At 34.9% G+C, this 21,284-nt stretch overlaps 1 protein-coding gene across 1 annotated transcript; it reads left to right on the top strand.

Annotated features, from left to right (window-relative positions):
- The first annotated feature begins 7,962 nt into the window (after positions 1 to 7,962).
- Positions 7,963 to 12,730, top strand: LOC102231854 (DEP domain-containing mTOR-interacting protein-like). Its single transcript, XM_005804743.2, has 5 exons — positions 7,963 to 8,215; positions 10,383 to 10,541; positions 10,867 to 10,937; positions 11,191 to 11,295; positions 11,406 to 12,730. Exons 1-5 carry the CDS (start codon positions 8,197 to 8,199, stop codon positions 11,571 to 11,573), a joined length of 522 nt encoding a protein of 173 aa, XP_005804800.1. The 5' UTR covers positions 7,963 to 8,196; the 3' UTR covers positions 11,574 to 12,730.
- The last annotated feature ends 8,554 nt before the right edge of the window (positions 12,731 to 21,284 follow it).

Below are 21,284 nucleotides of genomic sequence, written 5' to 3'. Positions count from 1 at the left end.
AGTGTCAGTTGCAAATCTTTCCAGAGATCAGTCGTTACCCCAGTTGAGATACACAGTTCTCAGTTTTTAATAGTACTCCAAACTGAACCCTAAAATAAACATTAGATACCAAATCCACAGTTATTAACCATGGATGCAACGTTGGTTCATTTAACCCACATTTTAGCAAGCTGAATGTGGACAGTGTGAAACCTAAGTTAGGCTGTGCATTTTATATAGTCAGGTTTTATGTTTTATTTTAGGTCTAATAACATGATATTTCTGTAATAAAAATGTATTTTATATTTTCTTCACAAGACCCTGTATTTTATACAACAAATAGCAGATTTTCTTACAGAAATAGTAACATTTAGGGAACAAACAGAGAACAAAATTTCCTAACTGCAAGGACACAGGAGACTAACAGAAGCCTCATGTGCGCTGATTTCAACATCAGTGGTTTTTTCATTGACGTCAACATCCTTTATTAGAAAAGGAAAATATGAATAAGTCAAATCAGGGCAAAAACAATTTAATTGACTTCAGAGACAGATATATATAGGCTACAGGGATTTAATAGCATGCACTTTGACAGAGAAGTAAACATCTTTTTATTTTTGCCTTCAAGTAATGCGTCAACTGCTTTTATTGGAATATTTTGTTTTACAAGGTTTCTTTTACCAATAGTTGGCTGCAAAGATGTCTTTTTCAAAGATAATCATCATACATTGGAAATTTACCTGCTTTTTGATTTCTGGGAATAAAGCATATAGAGAGTCTTTGCATTACACTTCGATTCTCAGCACGGCTTTAAAAACACATGAGGGCTTTTGATGTGTTTGAAAAGCTCTGATTTCACTGATGGAAAAGCATCAGTGAAAGCAGCAGCTCTTCTGCAATCGTTCCCAGCAGAGAGCTGGGGGGAGCAAATCTCTGCTCTTTGAAAGTGATCTGTACATCCATCACCACAGGGGGAAGAAAATCCTCATATTACGAAGACCACACACATGCCTAAACAGTCACATATGCATGGGCATGAACACGTACAGAGGCAAGCCAAAGGAATTCTCAAACACACAAAGATTTTTATACATTAACTCAAAAAGGCTGCCTCTGAGGCTGTGGCTTTGATTTGAAAATTGATGCCAAAGCACAATAATCTACACACCAGCATCCCCCCAGCACAGATTACAATCAACAAGCTTATTGGCCAGCATGCTCGTATGACCTGAGGGCATGTTTAGTAAGTAATCCCAGGAGGAAGGAAGTCTGCAGCTCAAGTTTCAATGCACCTGGACTGTGACCATGTTGAAGACATTGTCAGTGAGTCTTGAACAGGTACATCAACAGACTGGTGAAAATAATCACACTCTTTGGGTTAATCTTTTTTATATTTATTTATTACATCATCTTAATACATTTGGAGTTTTAACAAAACCTGACTTGTGTCACAAAAAAACTTTGTGTACTGCTTATACTTTGTTTACTGTGGCCATGTATAAAAATGAATCACTGTGCAGCTTAGCTTTTTAAGCAGACACTGTATATGATTCAGAGTGTGATTCAGAGTAAACAACATTAAGATTTTGTTATGCAAGTCAAAGAATTCTGTTATGGTACAAAAATTCACTACACGCAGTACATTGTATATTATAGATATACACTTAATATACTATTTCACATATTTTTCTATGTGAAATAGCTCTATGTGACAAATACAGTAATATACCCATTCAGAAATCCAAAATAAAAACATAAATATGTCAAATGCACTCTCTGCCACCATTTGGAATATTCTACACACCACTACAGTTTGATGGCTATCTAAGACAAAAATTATGCAAAAGAAACAAGCATTAAGCATTTTAACATTTCCTATGTTGCATGTAACATGGTTACATATTATGTTATTATATTATTTTTTCTCCTACAAAGGACACAAACGTTTATTACTGCTTTGTGCAGATTTTTTATGGAAGGTATGTTTAATTATAGTTAATTTAAACACATTTATATGAGAACTAAAACAAAATAAATAAGATTAAACTTAGTAACTACTTTTTCCAGAGATTTGTGATTGAATAAAGCAAACACAGAAACAGCTCCCACACATGGGAGTAAATGTGAATCATCTAACTAAACCAAGTTGAGTCATTTGAAGCACCTTTAAAATCAGGGAGTTTTTCAAACAAAATTTCCTGGAATGATAAATAAAAGTGTTGCTTTGCTTTTTTCAGCTTTGTCAAATAGTATTTGGAGCGAATCAGAAGCGACTCAGCAGAAAGAGATGCTGAGCTATTAGCTCTTCTTACAGGAAACATCGATATATTCAGCTAATTGTAACTTTGGACTTCATACTGTTAAATTACAACACAGTGGCACAGTAGTTCATGAAGCTGCCATGTATCGATTTGTGTTCTGGTACATGACTGTTTATTTTTATGTGCATGTCTACATAGACATTGAGCTGCCTGCATGTTGAAAGATCAACAAAAAAATTCTGCAACTCATTAAAAAATTATTGTTTCAAAAATAAACAAATAAATAAAAATGCAAATGTCTGAATTTGCTGAAAAATTAAATTGTAAGCTTACCAAAAAGTTTATTACTGGATGATCCATGAAAACATTCAACTGAGATTTGTGTGTTGTAGTTCAGGAACAAAGTACTTTGTACTTTATTATCTGTTTTACTATATTTGAACACAAACAAATACTCTCACAAACCTAGAAATATGCATTTAAATGTTCACATGTTCAAATGAAATAGGGCTGAAATTTAGATCACATTAACAAAAATGTAGAATGTTAGCACATTTTCTCTAATTGTTCTTTAAAAAAATAAAGCGAGAACTGCATGTAGAAAGACTCTGACACAGGAAGGAGGGCAGTAGGATCATGTCAAGGTTGTATATGTTAACAAAACAACATGAAAACATGGGGGTGAAACACAAAGCAGTAAGAACTGCTGAGAAACATGAAACAGTCAGCAGAGAATCATGCTGAGCTGGAAACAGAAACAAACCAAGTTTGAAACTGGGAGGATCTTGCAAGGGACTGACGAGTATTTAACTGAAGAGATTGATACTTACACCATAATCAGGTGAGAGCAATTACACAGAATGCAAGAGAGCAGAGTGAGGCCAGACCTGGAAGAACATCTGTTAGAGGCTGGAACTGGCTTGATACTGAGGAGGAGGTCCGCCTTCCTGCAGGATAAAAGCCCTTAACATACAGGTTCATGTGACAAAATGGTCATAACACAAATCCAATTGAAAATTCTTAGCAAAATTTTAAAACAGAAACTCTTCAACCAATCTGACTGACTTTCTGTTAGATTGCAGAAAAATGACGCACTGCTGTAATTTTACAGGAAAAGTAAATGCAACTGTTCCATTGCTAACCCACTTGTACCCCTTATTGGAAAACCAAATTACTGAATAAAGCTTTTTGCACTCCAGAAAGTTTTACTTGCATGCCACTTTCATTGAAGTCTTCAGTTCTCTTTGTTTCATCATGTTTTGTTTCTGATGTTTTAGCCTATTTTCTTTCTCTTTATTAAAGAAATGCAATTATAATTTTTTTGTGCCAAGCCATGCATTCCCAAAAATGTATCATGTTTAAAACTATTATAGCAAATTATTTAATACACAAGCTGTTTAATCAGCTTACAAAATTCCTTAAAAGCATTTTGATTTTTATTTCCGTTGTTTGAAATGCTTTGTATTTCCAATTTATCTGCAGTGCGGCTTTTAATGACAGCCTTCAAATTGAAAAAAAAAGATACATTAAATTGGTAAGTGAATACATTTTTCACTTTAATTCCTAAAAAGATTTATAAGCTTTCACGAAACAGACAACTAATCAAATTTAAATGTACAAGTCTTACCATAACTGAGAGATTTCATCCAGCAGATGGCAGTATAAAATCAGATTAATGCAAGCTTAAGGCAAATGGCAGATAAGAGATCATCAACGCTGGTTCAGTGCGATGCCCACTTATGCATTAATATATATTCATATTCTCCACTTAATAGCAGTTTTATCTATTTAAACTGGAAAAAATAATTTTCTTGAAAATGTGATATTTACTTTTGTCTTGTTTTCCCTGATTAGCAGAGGTCTTTATTTCAGGCATTATCAAGAGATATTAAAGTTTCCACGGAATACCTCAAAATTGTACCATTCGTATATCTTCCGATATAAACCAGTTGTCTCTGCACAGACTAAACATTATTAGTATAATCCTACCAAAAAGTTTGCAATATTTGCAAAATCTCTGTGGGAAAGAAAAAAAACACCTGCAGCTTTCCATCTGCATGTGCAAACACCAGAAAAATGATAAGGCGTCTTTGTTTATGCATGACCTTTCTAAGAGTCAGAAATTTCTACAGAGAAAAGTGCAATTTACATTTAAATCAACACAATCAATCAATGATGAAACAACACGTTAAGTCTGTCTAACACTCTGTACATCAATTGTGGTGTACCCTGAACTCAATGAGCTTATTGATCTATGAAATCAATGGAGCACAGCAGCTAGAGATCACCAAGCTTTTAACTTTATGAGTGCAGTCCTGGTGGGAGGTGTCACAGAATGTCCCCAGAATAGATTTTTGAGGACAAACAATTACATTAGGCATTTGTTTCACAACACTTGCTATTAAATTGAAATTTTTGTAACCAATTAGAAAAGGGGAACTATTCCATTCTTTTCAGACTGGTTTGTAAAAGATAAGATATTCAGCATTTTAAACCCAGCTCCAACAGAAAACTTTAGCTATACATTACATATCTTTTGTACCAGAAAGTTCAGATTTGTCTCTTCTGTGTACTTTCAATTCTACAACAGTCTACCTGTGCAGTGGGCACAGTTCTTGGATTTGTTCTAGTTTGCCGAAAGCATTTTATTCTTTGCATTTGTTCTATTCAGTCTAACGCAAAAATACTTTATTAATCCTAAGGGGAAATTAAATATTGCTGAACATCATATTATCCATAGTATCCACTCTTCAAAGAGTTGATGTAGAGGCTGATGGCTGTACGGGAGGAAGGATGTCCCGTAGAGTTGTGTCTTAAAGACCTGAAAAGACGTCTGGCTAAAACCACTGACTGTCTAATGAAGAGGATGCTCGGGATTGTTTGTAATGTTCTTTATTTTCTGAAGCATCCTTCTTTGCACTGTTCTCCCTAAATAAAAGTAGTCCCTATAACAGAACCAGCCTTTTTTATCAGGTTGTTTGGTCTTTATGTCCCTGGTTCTGATTCTGTGTTCCCATCAGATGGTGGTGCTTTCTTGCTTTGAAAGTCTGAGGTGTACAAAGTGGGGAAAAAACAATGGTGAAAGTACATCCCATTGTGGTGCTCTTGTGCTCCAGAACAGCTTGATTAGCCACAAAAACCTTCAGTCTCACAAATTGACAAAATCTTTGTCAGATAGTCATTGATCCAGGTGATTGCACCTGTGTCTTCTGGAGTTTCTGACAAAGCAAATAAAGCTAAGCTGTGTTAAATTTTTCATCCAGTTCCAGGTCTGAGGTCACTGTGTTCCAGATCTTTAAGAACTTATTTAGACATTGCAGGTTAGATTATGAGGCTTTTCACAATACTGGCATATCATGAAGGGCAAAAAAATCATAGTAAATGATCTGCTTGCATTTGCTTAATGGTCATGAATGAACTGTCTTACAGCAGATAAAAGCATGGACTTCATGGTGGTACAGACATTAGCACTGTTGTCTTGCAAGTTCCTGGGATTGAATCCCAGCTTAGGATCTTATGTTTGCATAATCGCTTTTTGCATGAGTGGGTTCCTTCTGGGGGCTCTGACATCTTCAGTTCAACAACATGACTTTTAAGTTAATTGGTCACGTTAGAATGACCTTATATTTGTCTGTTCATGGTTTTTTGTCTTGTCTTTGTGTCACCCTATCATGGACACAAACTATCCGGGGTGTATCCAGCCTCTTGCCCAGTGAACGCTGAAGTTAGGCACCTGTTGCCTGATGACCCTGCAAGGATTAGGTAGGATGGAAGGATGGCAGGATGAAAAAATTAGAAATCTGAGGTTAAAAAAGTTCACAATCCTCAAAAATAATTTAGAACTTCAAGAAATTTCAATACTTCAGATAGTCTTTGGAACAGCAATAATTATTGATTTCTTCTTCTGAAAACAAAAAGCCGAGTCACTGAAAGCAAAGAAGACAATAACTTGAAGTTGAGGAATTGCTTAATCAAGCAAAAGATATGCAATTCTGCACAACACAGACATATCCAGTCTTTTTTAGACTTTCCTCAGTTCATCTGAGAATATAATTAGACTGTTGCACATACTCGGTCTACTCAATAAGATTTAATGCATTTTTGTTGTTCCTGAGAATATATAGAATTTTATATTTGCACTTGAGCAAACCTTAATTACTAACTCACATAATCTTGGTCTTGGTGTTACATAATCCTTTCACCTTCATGATGTCTCGAGTTTGGAAAGATTCTCTCCCATTTTGTTGTGAATTGCTATATCTGTGTTATCTTGAGTCATGCTGTTTAACTCATGATCAGTTAATGAAATAGCAACACTGATTGACCTAAAGAGTAAAGTATGTTCCTCATGTAGACAGAATAGAATGCAGAGTTATCAGAAGCATGTTTATTCTGTCTGCAGCATGTTGTTGTTGAAGGTGGTGATCGCAGCAGCATGTTTCCTCATTGATGTCATTCTCGGCCACGTTGTCGAATTGACTCAGCTGAAGGTTGAAAGGGATAACAGCAATGGAAGTTATTTATTAGTTGCTTGTCACTTTTCATTCCAACATCAAAGGCTTGTAAAGATCAAACAAACTTTTATGAGTTTCTTTTCAATTTGAAGTTGGCATAAATTTCTTTAGCATTTGGTAGGATTTCCTTAAATGATGCAACTTGGGTCAAACATTTGGATTTCATTATTTTTTTGATACAAATTTTGGCCCATTCCTTCCTACAGCATTTATGCAACTAATTTAGTTTTGAAGGCCACCTTTTTCCCCATGCACTTTTTCTGCTCTACCCACAACATTTCTCTGGGTTTGACATCAGGTCTGTAAGATGGCCAAACTGACCTTGTTTCCTATGAGCCACTAATCCCATGGTACGCTTGGAGTCATCAGTATTTCAACATATGTTTTTTCCCCATGATGCAGCCAATCTTGTGCTTTTCAGCTGGTGTGGTTTCCTAAGCTTGGTATTGTCCTGTATCTGTCTGATCCATTGGAGCTTGAATAATTTTACTTTATTCCCTCTCTACCTGCACCCTCCTACGCTCTGCATGGCAACCAAGCTGCAGCCTGTCTGGTACATTGCTTCAGGAATACATGCAGTGTTGCTCTTTTTTAGTTATATGCTAAAACTAACCAGTGTATCAAATAAATTCCCAACCAGCTTGCAGGAATCTGTGGAGCAAAAGTTAAATGGGTCCCCTTCACCCTGTCATCTTTCAGAAAAGGAGCTAATTACTGAAGAAAAACACTTAAATTTGGATAAACAGATGATATTTTTGTGCCTTTTAACCGGTTTTGCCCATATAATTAATATAATAATGAAAATCAACAACTCCTGAAAAACCCCATTTTGGTCAAGAAATATGTTTCTATTTTCCTTTAAACTGATTTACAATGTTTTAATTTGGTAGAGTAAATAATTTTGTAATAATGTTTTCGTGGTGATTATATTATCAACCATCATTTTCTGTTACTTAAGTAATTACAGTATTGCACAATGTTCTTGAATCGTTTATTTAAATCATCTGTAATGTCATAAAAAACTGAACATTAGCTACAGCATTCTAAGCTTCAAATGAAAAAATGATGTGGTAAAATTTCAAGATTGTAAATGTCCGTGTAATTAGTAAAAACCCTACATTGGCGGTGTCTCCTCCCACCTCGCACCCCCTGCTGACGGCTGACTTGTTTGCTCTGGGGTTTAATATTTAGCTCACTCTGAAGCATTTTCCTACCGCTTCACCAGCTGTGTTTTTAGAACTGAAAACACAAAGAGCATTTAAAGTACAGGCTTGGTTAGGGATACGTTGTTGGTGAGCGCTTGAAGAGGATTTCATTATAAAAACAATTAATTGTTCCATTAGAGTTTTTGTATGTGTAGAAGAATTGTTAGAGTGCCTGGTTCTCCACATGTATCAATAGTTACCCTTTTATTTATCAGTTTGATGAACATCTGAAAAGAAATGGGTCCTCGTACAGCAGGTAAGAACCGTTTATAATTTGCAAATGCAAACTTCTATTTCTCCTAGATGCTAAAAGCAAAAATAGTTCAACATGTGTGAATTATTTCAAAATATGTGTAATAGAATAAAACAGTTAGAAAAACATGGAGAAATATTAATGTTGAAATCATATTATTTAAGTAAAATAAGCTGACTTTATTAAAATATTGACAACTAAAACATAATGAGGATATCAACAGACAAACCAAATGACAAAAGCATTGTAATGTAAAGTAATTCTACAAATTTTAAGACTTACTTCTGTTCGTGTTAAAAAAAAGCCAGAAATAAATAAATCAATAAATAGCAAAAAACAAACTAAAACAGCTATGTGAGAACTCGCATACAAAAAGAAAGCAAACATTCCCCCTGCAACTCAAACATGCTTATGAGACAGCAACCTGCATATTACTGTATCACTCACAGAAAATGTGGCTGGAGTAATAGGCTTGACACCACCTAGTTATTTAGCAAGCATTAAACAAACTACATTATTATATAGTCATATATCTGCCTGACACATCATGGTGTCACTTTTCAATAAAGGAAGGAAGAGAGAGGGAAGAAGGTGAATATGCTTTTATCACCATCACTCGGTTAATCATTGATGTGCTTGATGTCATTTTTGTACAAAAAATTTCTGATTCTAATTAATGTGTTGCAAACCAGCGAATACAGTAAAATTATACACATGCATATAAAAATATACTTTTACATTAACCAGGCACAAAAGCTCATTCTACAAATTTCAAATATGTAAATGTTACTTTGATGAAACACCAACGTATATCGAGTGCATTAAATATAGTATGTCAAAAAAGAAAGTCATAGGACGTATTAGCCAAACTAAAAGTTGTGGCACAAATGGTTTTTAGCACTGAGTTATTAATGTTAGTTTCGTGTTTAAAGCCAAGGCTTATGAATCTATAGCAGCAAATTAAGGAGGAAAACGGGAATATGCTATCTTTTGGAAACTATAAGAGCACAACCTGTCCCTCGTATCAAAGCAACCAACAGAATAATTGAACATGTTTCTTCATCCCTGCAGACGTCAACATCATGGCCAATATTTGTCTTTCATATCTCTATGATTCAAAAGAACTCCCTCCTTGTCAAGGTGGAATGAAACAGAATTATAGACGCTAGAATAAGTAGATTTACACAGAACTGGGTCAACGCAAACACACTTTAATCCAACTGATTGCACCTTGGTTTACAACTAGGTTGAACCTTTGGGAAGTTGTTACTTTCTGATACTTTCTAGGTGCTTCCCAGAAGACACTGTGTACTTTACCTAGAACCTTTGTGGAAATTATTGGTTGTTTTCAGAAACTCACTAAAATAAACTTACTTGGTGCTTTTACTAGAATTATAGATCACTTTCTAAAACTTAATGTGTACTTTCTAGAACCTTCCCTTTCTGTATAGGAGTCAAACTTATTGCTGATCCACAAAATTTATATGTGCTAAAGTGAAAGTGAAAGCATTTGTGACTTATGACTAATAAGTGCAATGAAGGTTACAAGAAAGTAACTGGGTAGTTGTAAAAACAAGCATAGTTCTGGGAAAATTACTTGCAAGTTCAGGTAAAGTACTTGGTCATTCTAGAAAAGTAACCTCCAAGGTTCTTGGGAAGTACATGGAAAGTACTGTAAAATTCACCAGTAAGCTCCATGAAAGTTGGAGAAATGTATCTCTTAGTTCCTGAGAGTATCTACCAGGTTCAGAAAAGGAGTTCTAAGTACCTCATATGATCGGGAAAAGTAACCTGCAAATTCCTTCAAATTTTCAAGAAAGATAATTGTAAATTTCCAAAAGTAACTGGTAAGTTCTGGAAAGAGATCTCAAAATTTCAAGCATGAATACTTGGTCCATTATGGCAAAGCCAAATTCCAGCAAGCTCCAGGAAGTCCAAATACCATTACATCTTAGTAAGATTTTGTTACTACATCATTTTGGTTTAAAGTAAAACTAACTGAAAAACTAACCAAATCAACAAAGTCTTGAAATCAAAACTACTTGAATTGAGTCAGGAGAAAAACCACATTTAGGCCAACAAATGACTGAGTCAATGATCGAAAAAAAAAATCTATACGTTTATGTGTATCAGCAAGTTCTCCATGATGTGCATATCTGTCTCCTTTTAGACAGTACTTCTAAGAATGAAAAAGCCACTAAGAGTGGGAGCTGTGTTGGTCCAGCAAGACCCAGGCTAAGAAGCAGCAGCGATGGAAGCATTTACACCAGAAGAACAGTTGGTGACCGCAGTTCTTTCTCTTCCCTCACACTCTCCAACCCTAAATCAGGTATTATTTGAAGTATCTTTAAGGCAACTGCCATATTTTGTTAGGGCTAATGTACATGCCACTAGCCTAACAACATTCCTTTGTTGTCATTTGCAAAAACAAATGACAACAAATGAAGCAACAGGGTAATGTGACATTGATGATCTATCATTGAATTCAGATTATCTAGGTTTAAAGTAGAGTAAGTCCACAACATCCAAAATAGCCTCATCATTTTTTTTCTCCTTTAGAATTATCTTGTTGAAAACTAAAAAACAACAGTTTTTCTTTTTTTTGTCCTTTTCTCCCTCTTTTTCCTCTATTTCTATCTCTCCCTCGTATTTAGTCCTGAGAAGACCAGTGAGCACAGAGGAACTGCAAACACCAGGCGGCCCCTACATTAAGAAAACATTCACAGTATGTTTTACATTTGCCTAAATTAAAAGCCTTTTCCATTAACATGAATAGAGAAGATATATTATTTTTAACCTTTCTTTGGCTATTACAAGAAATATATTTTTCTTCTTTTTTTTTTATAAAATTTGACACCATTGACCAAAGTGTGTTTTTTAATAAGTGAAAAGAGTGTTGCAGGCTGATGTACATTTTTCACCTTTACATATGCACAGATTTCAGTTCTATAAATTGCGATTTCTGTGGTTCTCTACAGATTGTGGGTGATGCAGTGGGATGGGGGTTTGTGGTTAGAGGAAAGCAGCCATGCTACATTCAGGCTGTGGAGCCATTTGGTCCAGCTGCTGCTGCTGGGATGAAGGTAGACAAAAACAATTATTCAAAAGAAATTTTATCTTAAATAAACCATAAATCAACCAGTTTCTTCTTTTTTGCAGCTAAATAAAGTTTGAATACCTTCCATATTTACAGGTACGACAGTTTGTGGTCTCTGTGAATGGTCTCAATGTTCTCGATCTGGACTACAGGACAGTCAGCCACCTGATCCTCACTGGACCCAGAACTGTAGTGATGGAGGTGATGGAGGAAAGAGACCACTGGGGAGAAGAAGAAATGCAATTTACTCAAGAATCAAACTAGAGAATAGTTACCATGTGTTGAGAGGCAGGATAGGTTCTTTTTAGATTACAGGTTTGAATCAACTTTGTAGCGCAGTATTTTAACAAAGACGCATGGGATCTTGTGTTATGAAAATTAGAAAATTCAGTCTTAGATGAACACATCGGCCAATTCACCAACAACCTGATGATTTAGTCCAAGAGTTCAATTATTGTCATTTATGGCATTAAGAATTGGTACAATGTTTAAATTCAAGCCTTAAAATTGTTGGAACGGGTTCTGCAGAAGAATGAAATGCATTGTATTTCACTGGCAGCTAAAAGGTTATTGGAATATCTGAAACAATAAATAGCTCATATGTCTTTAAATGGGTTGAAAATGTTTTTTAAAAAATCAATCAAGTTTATTTGTATAACACATTTCAGCTACGAGGCAGATCAAAGTGCTTTATATCATGAAAACATAAAAACATAATAAGCACCTCAATTTTGACAAAAAAGACATCTGTGTCTGACAAAAATGTGAGCAATAGGTGAAAACAGTATGCATGCCTCAGCAAAAATGTATTGTTTTAAAACTAGAACTGCTCCAATTGAAAATTGGTTATTTAAAAGCTTGTAAAGTGCCTTAAAACGTGTCCTACAAAGTCACATTGGGTTGTTAGGAAAAATTCAGAAATAATTCCACCTATCTTGTGTTTCCCTTTTCAACATACCAGCATATGTGCCTTATGAGCCTATTTCACCTCCTTGCAACTGTTAGACAACCCATCTGAGCCAACACACAGCACAGCATTTATGGTTGCAGTTATCATTTGAGTATCTTCGAGTTTAAGTCAGGATCTATCTGATGTGTCATTTGACCTAAATAGTTTTTAAACCTGATTTAATTTGGTTCATCATAATTTCTACCTATTAAATGCTAACCTCAGTGTCCATGGGAGGATATATTGAAAACATATTCTGGAATTAATCGTGCTGTTCTCTTTCCTTTTCTGAGGTTACTTGGACTTTAAACTCTGCCACTTTACTGCCTGTCTGTTCACAAACCCAGTATCAACAGAAGGAACATTTCCACTGATCTGCTCACACAAAAACATGTCTGGCCACAAAAAAAACACCCCTCTACGGCCTCCCCTGATTGTGTTTGTCTTTCCATCCACAACATTCTGATTCCCAGAAAGGAAATAGGAAGTGTGTAGTTGAAGTGTGAGGCACATAAACAACTTAACAAAAATAAAGATTGTGATTCACGATTAGTTTTAAAGTATTTTTGTACAGTCTACTATTCCATTTACATTGTATACCTTTATATCTGTTTTTATTATGTAGTTTTTTGTTTTGTGACACTTTTTCTGCATTAATATGGATGCTTTACAAGGATTTGATTCCACAGACTCAGTGAATGTCTTTATTCCACTTTTGTCTTTTATCATAGAGACAATGCAAAGAATTAGTTTTGAAAAGTGTAAGATAATACATTTTCTTCATCAATATTGTTATTCTACATGAATATCTTTTCTTTTTTCCCTAAACGTATTTGCACATTTTAAAGTAAATAGAAATCCCTTTTAAACCCAATTGTTTAAATTATTAGTTTTTATTTAAAAACATTGTGTCTTTAAATTCTTTTTCTTTCACATGTTGTGTTGAAAATGTGAAAAACAATGAAATGCTCTTCATTGTCACAGACATTGTCCTCAAACATGATGACAATATACTTAAATGCTAAAGATTAACATACATTCATGTAATCTTGTTCAATTAAATAACCTTTTAGTATTTAATTTGTAACAAATAAAATTGGCTATGCTGTACTACCAGAAGGTGGCAGTATGGACTAAATTGTGCATGACGAGTCCCATCATTCTTGTCTTTGGCTAACAAATGTCCCTCAGGTAAGCTTGTAAACAGTAGCATAAACCATAATAATAATACTAATACAAAGAAACAGGGAGTAAACCCTGCTAGCAACCAAATTCCAACACACGTTTCTATATTTGATTTAATGTAATCCAATTCAATTACATTTTTCAACCAAATTACATTCTGAAATCATCCCTCAGAGGGAAATGTTTTAGGTTTTTTTATTGATCTTACAGTTTCCATTAATAAAGACCTTGTAGGTAACTGTTATTGAGTCATGTTTATAATATTGATATTGTACAGTTTTTTTGTTTGTTTTTTATTGATTTATTTCATGCCTGGCAGTTCTTTTAAAAAACTAAATGTATGCATTCATTATAACCTTTTGTGTCCTGTGAAAAGCGTGACAACTGATTTCCTTAAAACAAAAAGGTCAACAAAAGGTAACAAGGAGCACCAAAAGCTTTATCTCTGACGTTTCTGGATGCCCCATTTTTTAACTCAGGGTGTGACACCAGTAGCATTTAGGGAAGTTAGTGTAAATGTTAGCTTTGTTCCTGAACTGTTGAACTCTGTCCAGAAGCTTTTGGTGCTTGGAAGAATGACAGAAAAAGAGTAAAATTACTGTCATTACTTACATTCTCTCCTGTCTGCAGGGTAACCTCTCAGTGATTGATGAGTATCTACCAACTGATGAAAAAGAGGTAAAAAACTTTCATGAATAAAGAGAATGTAAATTGTTGAAAAATGAAGACCATACTTTTTTAGTGGGTCAAAAGAATAAAAACACAAATGTTTAATCAATAAAAATTCTGAAATACCTTTGGACTCTTTTTCACTGTAATAACACATCTGCCCTGAAGATACACTTTCTTTTGTGTCAAAATCACAATTCCACACTTTCTGCTGTGTCAGAATCACATCATGTCTTTGTGATAAGCATGGAAGGTGAGGAGTTTGTTTTTTTTGGTGATCCCAGGTGAGTGGCTCTGACTTCTAACTCATACATTCCATAACAGGAGGAAGGTGGCCAAATGTTAGCCTAAGGATTTGCAGCAGATTTCAGGCCAACATTCTGCCAGAAAAGAAAATAATGATTGTATGGTCAGTCCATGTGTAACAAGACAATAATACAGAAACCTATACATTAAACCATATCCAATCTCCCTTGAAAGTAATTAAATAATTATACCACCCCGACCTCATGTTGTCAAATCAGTAAGTAATGTCATTTCATTACATTTATTTTCCCTCTTGCAGTTTGTTGCAGATCTTTCCATGTCATCTTCTTGTGCATTCTTTTCTGTCATCACAGTGTGTTGATTTTTAATCCAATTCTTCCCTCTGAACCTTGCTAGCTTGTTTAGAAATGGTGGTTTATTCTTGAGGTGGAGTGTTTTCAGGGCTTCAGATGTCCTTTTATTTGTGCCAGTATAGTCCCTATCTGATTTTCAAATCCACCCTCACAGAAATGTTTTCCTTGCTACCAAAGTTGCTGCTTATATTTATCCCCCATCTGCTCTTCCCCCCATACACTCATTCAAATTTCCAACTTCTTCCAAACTCAAGTTTTATGGAATGCTTCTGTTTACATGCAAAATAGCTAGTCACAACAGGTAATAAAAAATAGTAGGTTAACAATCAGTGAGGCAAACAATCAATGTATAAAGTTCTTCGTGTTCTGGTCAAGCTACAATATGCTGCAAATGTTATTTTTTTCTGAAAGTTGCTTTAATATGATAAATAGTCAGCATGACAAAGCTTCCCCTGAAAAGAAAGGGGTAGCATTGCCAGTCTTTATTAAAATACAGTGAATAACCAAATGCAATGTGAAGCGCTTTGGGGCCCTGGATATAATAAAGTACCATAGAAGATCAAGCCATTACTTATTTTATAAGACATTTTCACTAAATACTGAGGAAATGCATGTAAACTATTTGATTTAATAGATGTTTAAAATAAATACCTTCTCTCTTGTTCTTCTGGCATTTAGCAAATTGAAATAATCAATCCTAACTGAAATAACTCTTTAAGACAAAAATGTAATCATTAAAAAAATATTTTAATATTCCTGGAATAAATACTCTTCATGGAAACCTATGAGCATAATTTTGTGTATATTTGGATTATTTGGAACTAAATAAGAAACAGAGCAGAAGAGTTAAAAAGATGAGGCATATTTAGTAAATATCTCTGCAATAACTTACAGAAAACAATAAAAATAAACAGCTCAAACCAGGGTTATTAAAAAAATTGCTGATGTGAATGAAAACAATTAAAAATCATTTGCAGATTATACACATAACCGTAATAGTAACACAGAAGCAAATTGTGAACAATGGATATTGAAGATATATCATAAACGTATTTATGATTAGCACAATATGTCATAAATTAATGATTAGCACAATATGTTATCCGCATACATTATTTACAAGGGTTTTTAATTTAATGTAAATCATTTTCCCCAGCTTCTTTCTAGAAAGGTAGAGCTTTGATCTATTATTGATTTTCACTTAATAAATTCACTTTTGTAATGAAAAGGAAATGCAAATGAAAGGACAGAGGAAGGTCAATGGTAGATTCTTTTCAAGACTTGACACAGCTGAGACATCATCATGCAAATTAGGGGAGTATCTGCAAAAACTGTAATGAATTCTACTAAGAATACTACCACTGCATTTGCATAGATTCTTAATATAAGTACCCAATATGGCATTATGAAAATTGCTAAACAAAGAGTAAATGTCACTAAAAATGAAAAGATTAAAAATGACAGAAAACAATTTTTCAAGGCTCAGTACTCTGTCCTGACAGAAGTGTTGACAGGTCATCACAACAGAGACAAAATCACACCTAGCACTGTGGCTCCAGCTTCATAAAAATGTCTCAAGAGTGATTTTGGTCACTGAAGCATCAACACCAACATCACCTTGAGATGCAGTGATTACTGTGGACAGCTGGATAAATGAAATGTAAACAAGTCCCTGCTGCAGCTGCAGCATTTAAAAGACATCATTAGAAAAAGTGATGCATTAGAGGAAGAAATCCCAAACACGAAAAAGTGCAGAGGGGAAAACTTCCAGTTTGGCTGACGACGTAAGAAAGCTTGTTTATGAAAAATGCAGTCTTCAGTCTTCACTGTTTCTACCAGTGGGGGCAATAATCCCACATGATTTTATTGATATTTTGAAGCATATGAATTCCAAAAAAAGAGAGAACTAATTTTGTTGAGTTCTAACATTTATATATTGCAATTCATTGTATGGTAGACTTACTAAAATATTAGATCTCTGCTATGTTGTGACCATATGCAGACTTTGATTTGATTTGCTGACACACTATGCAGAATCTGACCTCATCTTTTGATTCTGTTGATCATCACCTCTTTCTGGATAGGGAGGTATCAGATCAATGTATCAGGATTTGCTTTAAATTGCTTTTCTTCATATATATCAAATTATACTGTTCTATGTCAGCTTAAAATTATGGTAAGCCTCAGGGTTCTGATTTAAGGTCATTGTGTCTACTAGTTTACATTCTCCCTCTGTAGCTCATTTTGAGACATTGCCAACCACTGTTCTACAAGCTATAATAAGGTACATATATCTTTTAAATTTCATAATGTGTGTAAATCGCATTTTTTATGGATAATCTAAATAGATGATGGCTATTACATTTCTCTAGCTTAGAAGAAGAAAAACTAAAATTCTGCTCCAGATAAACTGCACTTCTGTTAATTAAAACTCTTGATCCTCCTACCTTCTATGACATATACTTTGACTCTGGTTTTATGTTAGATCTTCATGTTCAATTTTCTGTTATCTTCATGTTTTACCATTTAAAATAATCGAACAATTAATGTATGCATATAAAATTATGTTCTCATTTTTCCATTGAAACTTTAAAGTCGCATTGCAGCTCACTTTAATCTTGGTAGGAATAAATAGTAAAATGTCTTGTTGAGCTTCGATGAAACTATAAAAGCAGATGAAGGTCTTAACATTCTCACCTTGTTCATTGTTTGCTACAAGAGGTCCTCAAATCCTTCAGTGACTCTAAAAAAGCTCATTTAAAATCAATCAAGGAGAGATCAAGGAGAGAAGCGCCCAGCATTATTCATGAGAGGGTGAGTGTGATGTGATGTGACGTGATGCGGACTTGAACTGGGCATGCACTGGGACTGGTGCACCAGTACCATTTCAGATTCTTTTTCTTAGAAAACCCCATCAAATATGACATTTCACACAAAAACACAAAGTAGGCCATTGTCTAAGATACTACTTATGTGTATGTGTGTGTTGTTCACACTTTTCGTAAAAAAATAAATAAATAAATTAAACTAGAAAATTTCGGAAGAAATTTAGCCGGGGCCTGCCAAGGCGCGCCCGTCGGGCATGGGCCCGGCGTCGTCGCGCCACAAATCGGCGTCGACGCCAAAGGACGCCGCGACGTGATCAGTGGCACGCGGAGAACCGCAAGAACGTTAAGCGAGGCGGACGTGCACCGTTCGGTACGATTTAAAATGTTGTCAAGGCTTTTATTTTGGAAGTTTTGTTAACCTTCATTTCAAAGGGCCAAACTAATCCCATGCGTAATAGTCCTTGGGTTAAAATAGTTATATAATGCTCAAAACACAAGTAGCTGATGTAAAAATATTCAAGGCTTTTATTTTGAAATTTTCAGTATGCTTCATTTCAAAGGGCCAAACTAATACCACGTGTAACAGTGCTTTGGATGAAAAAGTCAAATAAAGCCAAAAAGAGCAATTACGTCATGTAAAATTATTCAAGGCTTTTATTTTGAAATTTTCAGAATGCTTCATTTCAAAGGGCCAAACTAATACCACGTGTAACAGTGCTTTGGATGAAAAAGTCAAATAAAGCCAAAAAGAGCAATTACCTGATGTAAAAATATTCAAGGCTTTTATTTTGAAATTATTATTATGCTCCATTTTAAAGTTCCAAACTAATCCCATGTGTAACAGTGCTTTGGATGAAAAAGTCATATAAAGCCAAAAACAGCAATTACCTGATGTAAAAATATTCAAGGCTTTTATTTTGAAATTTTCAGTATGCTTCATTTCAAAGTTCCAAAGTAATCCCATGTGTAACAGTGCTTTGGATGAAAACGTCAAATAAAGCCAAAAACAGCAATTACCTGATGTAAAAATATTCAAGGCTTTTATTTTGAAATTATTATTATGCTCCATTTTAAAGTTCCGAACTAATCCCATGTGTAACATTGCTTTGGATGAAAAAGTCATATACGGCCAAAAAGAGCAATTACTTCATGTAAAATATTCAAGGCTTTTATTTTGAAATTTTCAGTATGCTTCATTTTAAAGTTCTGAACTAATACCACGTGTAAGAGTGCTTTGGATGAAAAAGTCAAATAAAGCCAAAAAGAGCAATTACGTCATGTAAAAATATTCAAGGCTTTTATTTTGAAACTTTTGTTAAGCTTCATTTCAAAGGGCCAAACTAATACCACGTGTAACAGTGCTTTGGATGAAAAAGTCAAATAAAGCCAAAAAGAGCAATTACATGATGTAAAAATATTCAAGGCTTTAATTTTGAAATTTTTGTTAATATTCATTTCAAAGGGCCAAACTAATACCATGTGTAACAGTGCTTTGGATGAAAAAGTCAAATAAAGCCAAAAAGAGCAATTACGTCATGTAAAAATATTCAAGGCTTTTATTTTGAAATTTGCAGGATGCTTCATTTCAAAGGGCCAAACTAATCCCATGCATAATAGTCCTTCGGTTAAAATAGTTATATAATGCTCAAAACACAAGTAGCTGATGTAAAAATATTCAAGGCTTTTATTTTGAAATTTTTGTTAAGCTTCATTTTAAAGGGCCAAACTAATACCATGTGTAACAGTGCTTTGGATGAAAAAGTCAAATAAAGCCAAAAAAGAGCAATTACGTCATGTAAAAATATTCAGGGCTTTTATTGTGAAATTTTCAATATGCTTAATTTTAAAGTGTAAAACTAATCCCATGTGTAACAGTTACTGAGTTAAATCAGTTATATACAGCCCAAAGCAGCAAGTAGTTGTAAAGGCCAGTTCTCAGTCCTGATCTGTTTCAACTGAGGATAGATAGAACTACAACGATGCGTATTCGTAGTCCTAACCAGCAGCCAATAGCCTCTTGAGTTCCGTTGCTATGGCAAATAATGGTCTCAGCAGGTGTGAGCTCTGAGCTGTGAGCTCTCAAACACACAAGTGTGTTTGAGCAAACACACTTTACTGAAAAAAAGCATTGGAAACAAATCCTTCTTGTTCGGGAACCGTAATACATATTCGAAAAGCGTTTTAAGCGTATGACAGTTCAATGTGTCTTCTGCGATAGTCCCGAGATTCATATCTGTACCTCACTCAGAGCATTTACAGTGATGAGAGAAAGAAATGTTGTGCCCAGATATGAACCGAGGTCGGCTGTCACTCTAATATGAGCAAAAATGAGAAACTTTGGGTCGCTTAGAGGCAAATTGTGGACAAACCATAACTGGTATCGACGAGCCGTCTTCACTTTCGAAGAGATCACAGACGTATCTACAAAATGAAATTTGAATGGCATTTCTAGGTGAATTTGTGACGACACAGCAAATCCTCAAAAATAGGGTATTTCTAGGATTTTTCCCATTGAGTTATAATGGGGTTTTTTTCGTAGTTTTTTGCGAATTATGTCGCCATGTTAATCCCGAATCCCACCAAAAGTAATAGCTGGAATGGCGTGAATTTTCTGCACGTTTTGATACCTCTTTTGTAGGTGTGCACGCAGCGGTATGAGCCGCATTAACGGTTACGGATGAAAAATAAAGAATAACTAGAAAATTTCGGAAGAAATTTAGCCGGGGCCTGCCAAGGCGCGGCCGTGGGGTTCGGGCCCGGCGTCGTCACGCCACAAATCGGCGTCGACGCCAAAGAACGCCGCGACGTAATCAGTGGCACGCGGAGAACCGCAAGAACGTTAAGCGAGGCGGACGTGCACCGTTCGGTACAATTTAAAATGTTGTCGAGGCTTTTATTTTGGAAGTTTCAGTATGCTTCATTTCAAAGGGCCAAACTAATCCCATGCGTAATAGTCCTTGGGTTAAAATAGTTATATAAGGCTCAAAACACAAGTAGCTGATGTAAAAATATTCAAGGCTTTTATTTTGGAATTTTCAGTATGCTTCATTTCAAAAGGGCCAAACTAATACCACGTGTAACAGTGCTTTGGATGAAAAAGTCAAATAAAGCCAAAAAGAGCAATTACCTGATGTAAAAATATTCAAGGCTTTTATTTTGAAATTATTATTATGCTCCATTTCAAAGTTCCGAACTAATCCCATGTGTAACAGTGCTTTGGATGAAAAAGTCATATACGGCCAAAAAGAGCAATTACATGATGTAAAAATATTCAAGGCTTTTATTTTGAAATTTTCAGTATGCTTCATTTCAGAGGGCCAAACTATTCCATTGTGTAACAGTGCTTTGGATAAAAAAGTCACATAAAGCCAAAAACCGCAATTACATGATGTAAAAATATTCAAGGCTTTTATTTTGAAACTTTTGTTAAGCTTCATTTCAAAGGGCCAAACTAATACCACGTGTAACAGTGCTTTGGATGAAAAAGTCAAATAAAGCCAAAAAGAGCAATTACATGATGTAAAAATATTCAAGGCTTTTATTTAGAAATTTTTGTTAATATTCATTTCAAAGGGCCAAACTAATACCATGTGTAACAGTGCTTTGGATGAAAAAGTCAAATAAAGCCAAAAAGAGCAATTACGTCATGTAAAAATATTCAAGGCTTTTATTTTGAAATTTGCAGGATGCTTCATTTCAAAGGGCCAAACTAATCCCAAGCGTA

The sequence above is a fragment of the Xiphophorus maculatus genome, chromosome 13 (genome assembly GCF_002775205.1).
Source record: "Xiphophorus maculatus strain JP 163 A chromosome 13, X_maculatus-5.0-male, whole genome shotgun sequence".
Taxonomy (NCBI): Eukaryota; Metazoa; Chordata; class Actinopteri; order Cyprinodontiformes; family Poeciliidae; genus Xiphophorus; species Xiphophorus maculatus.
This window is presented reverse-complemented; position numbering and strand designations above follow the sequence as displayed.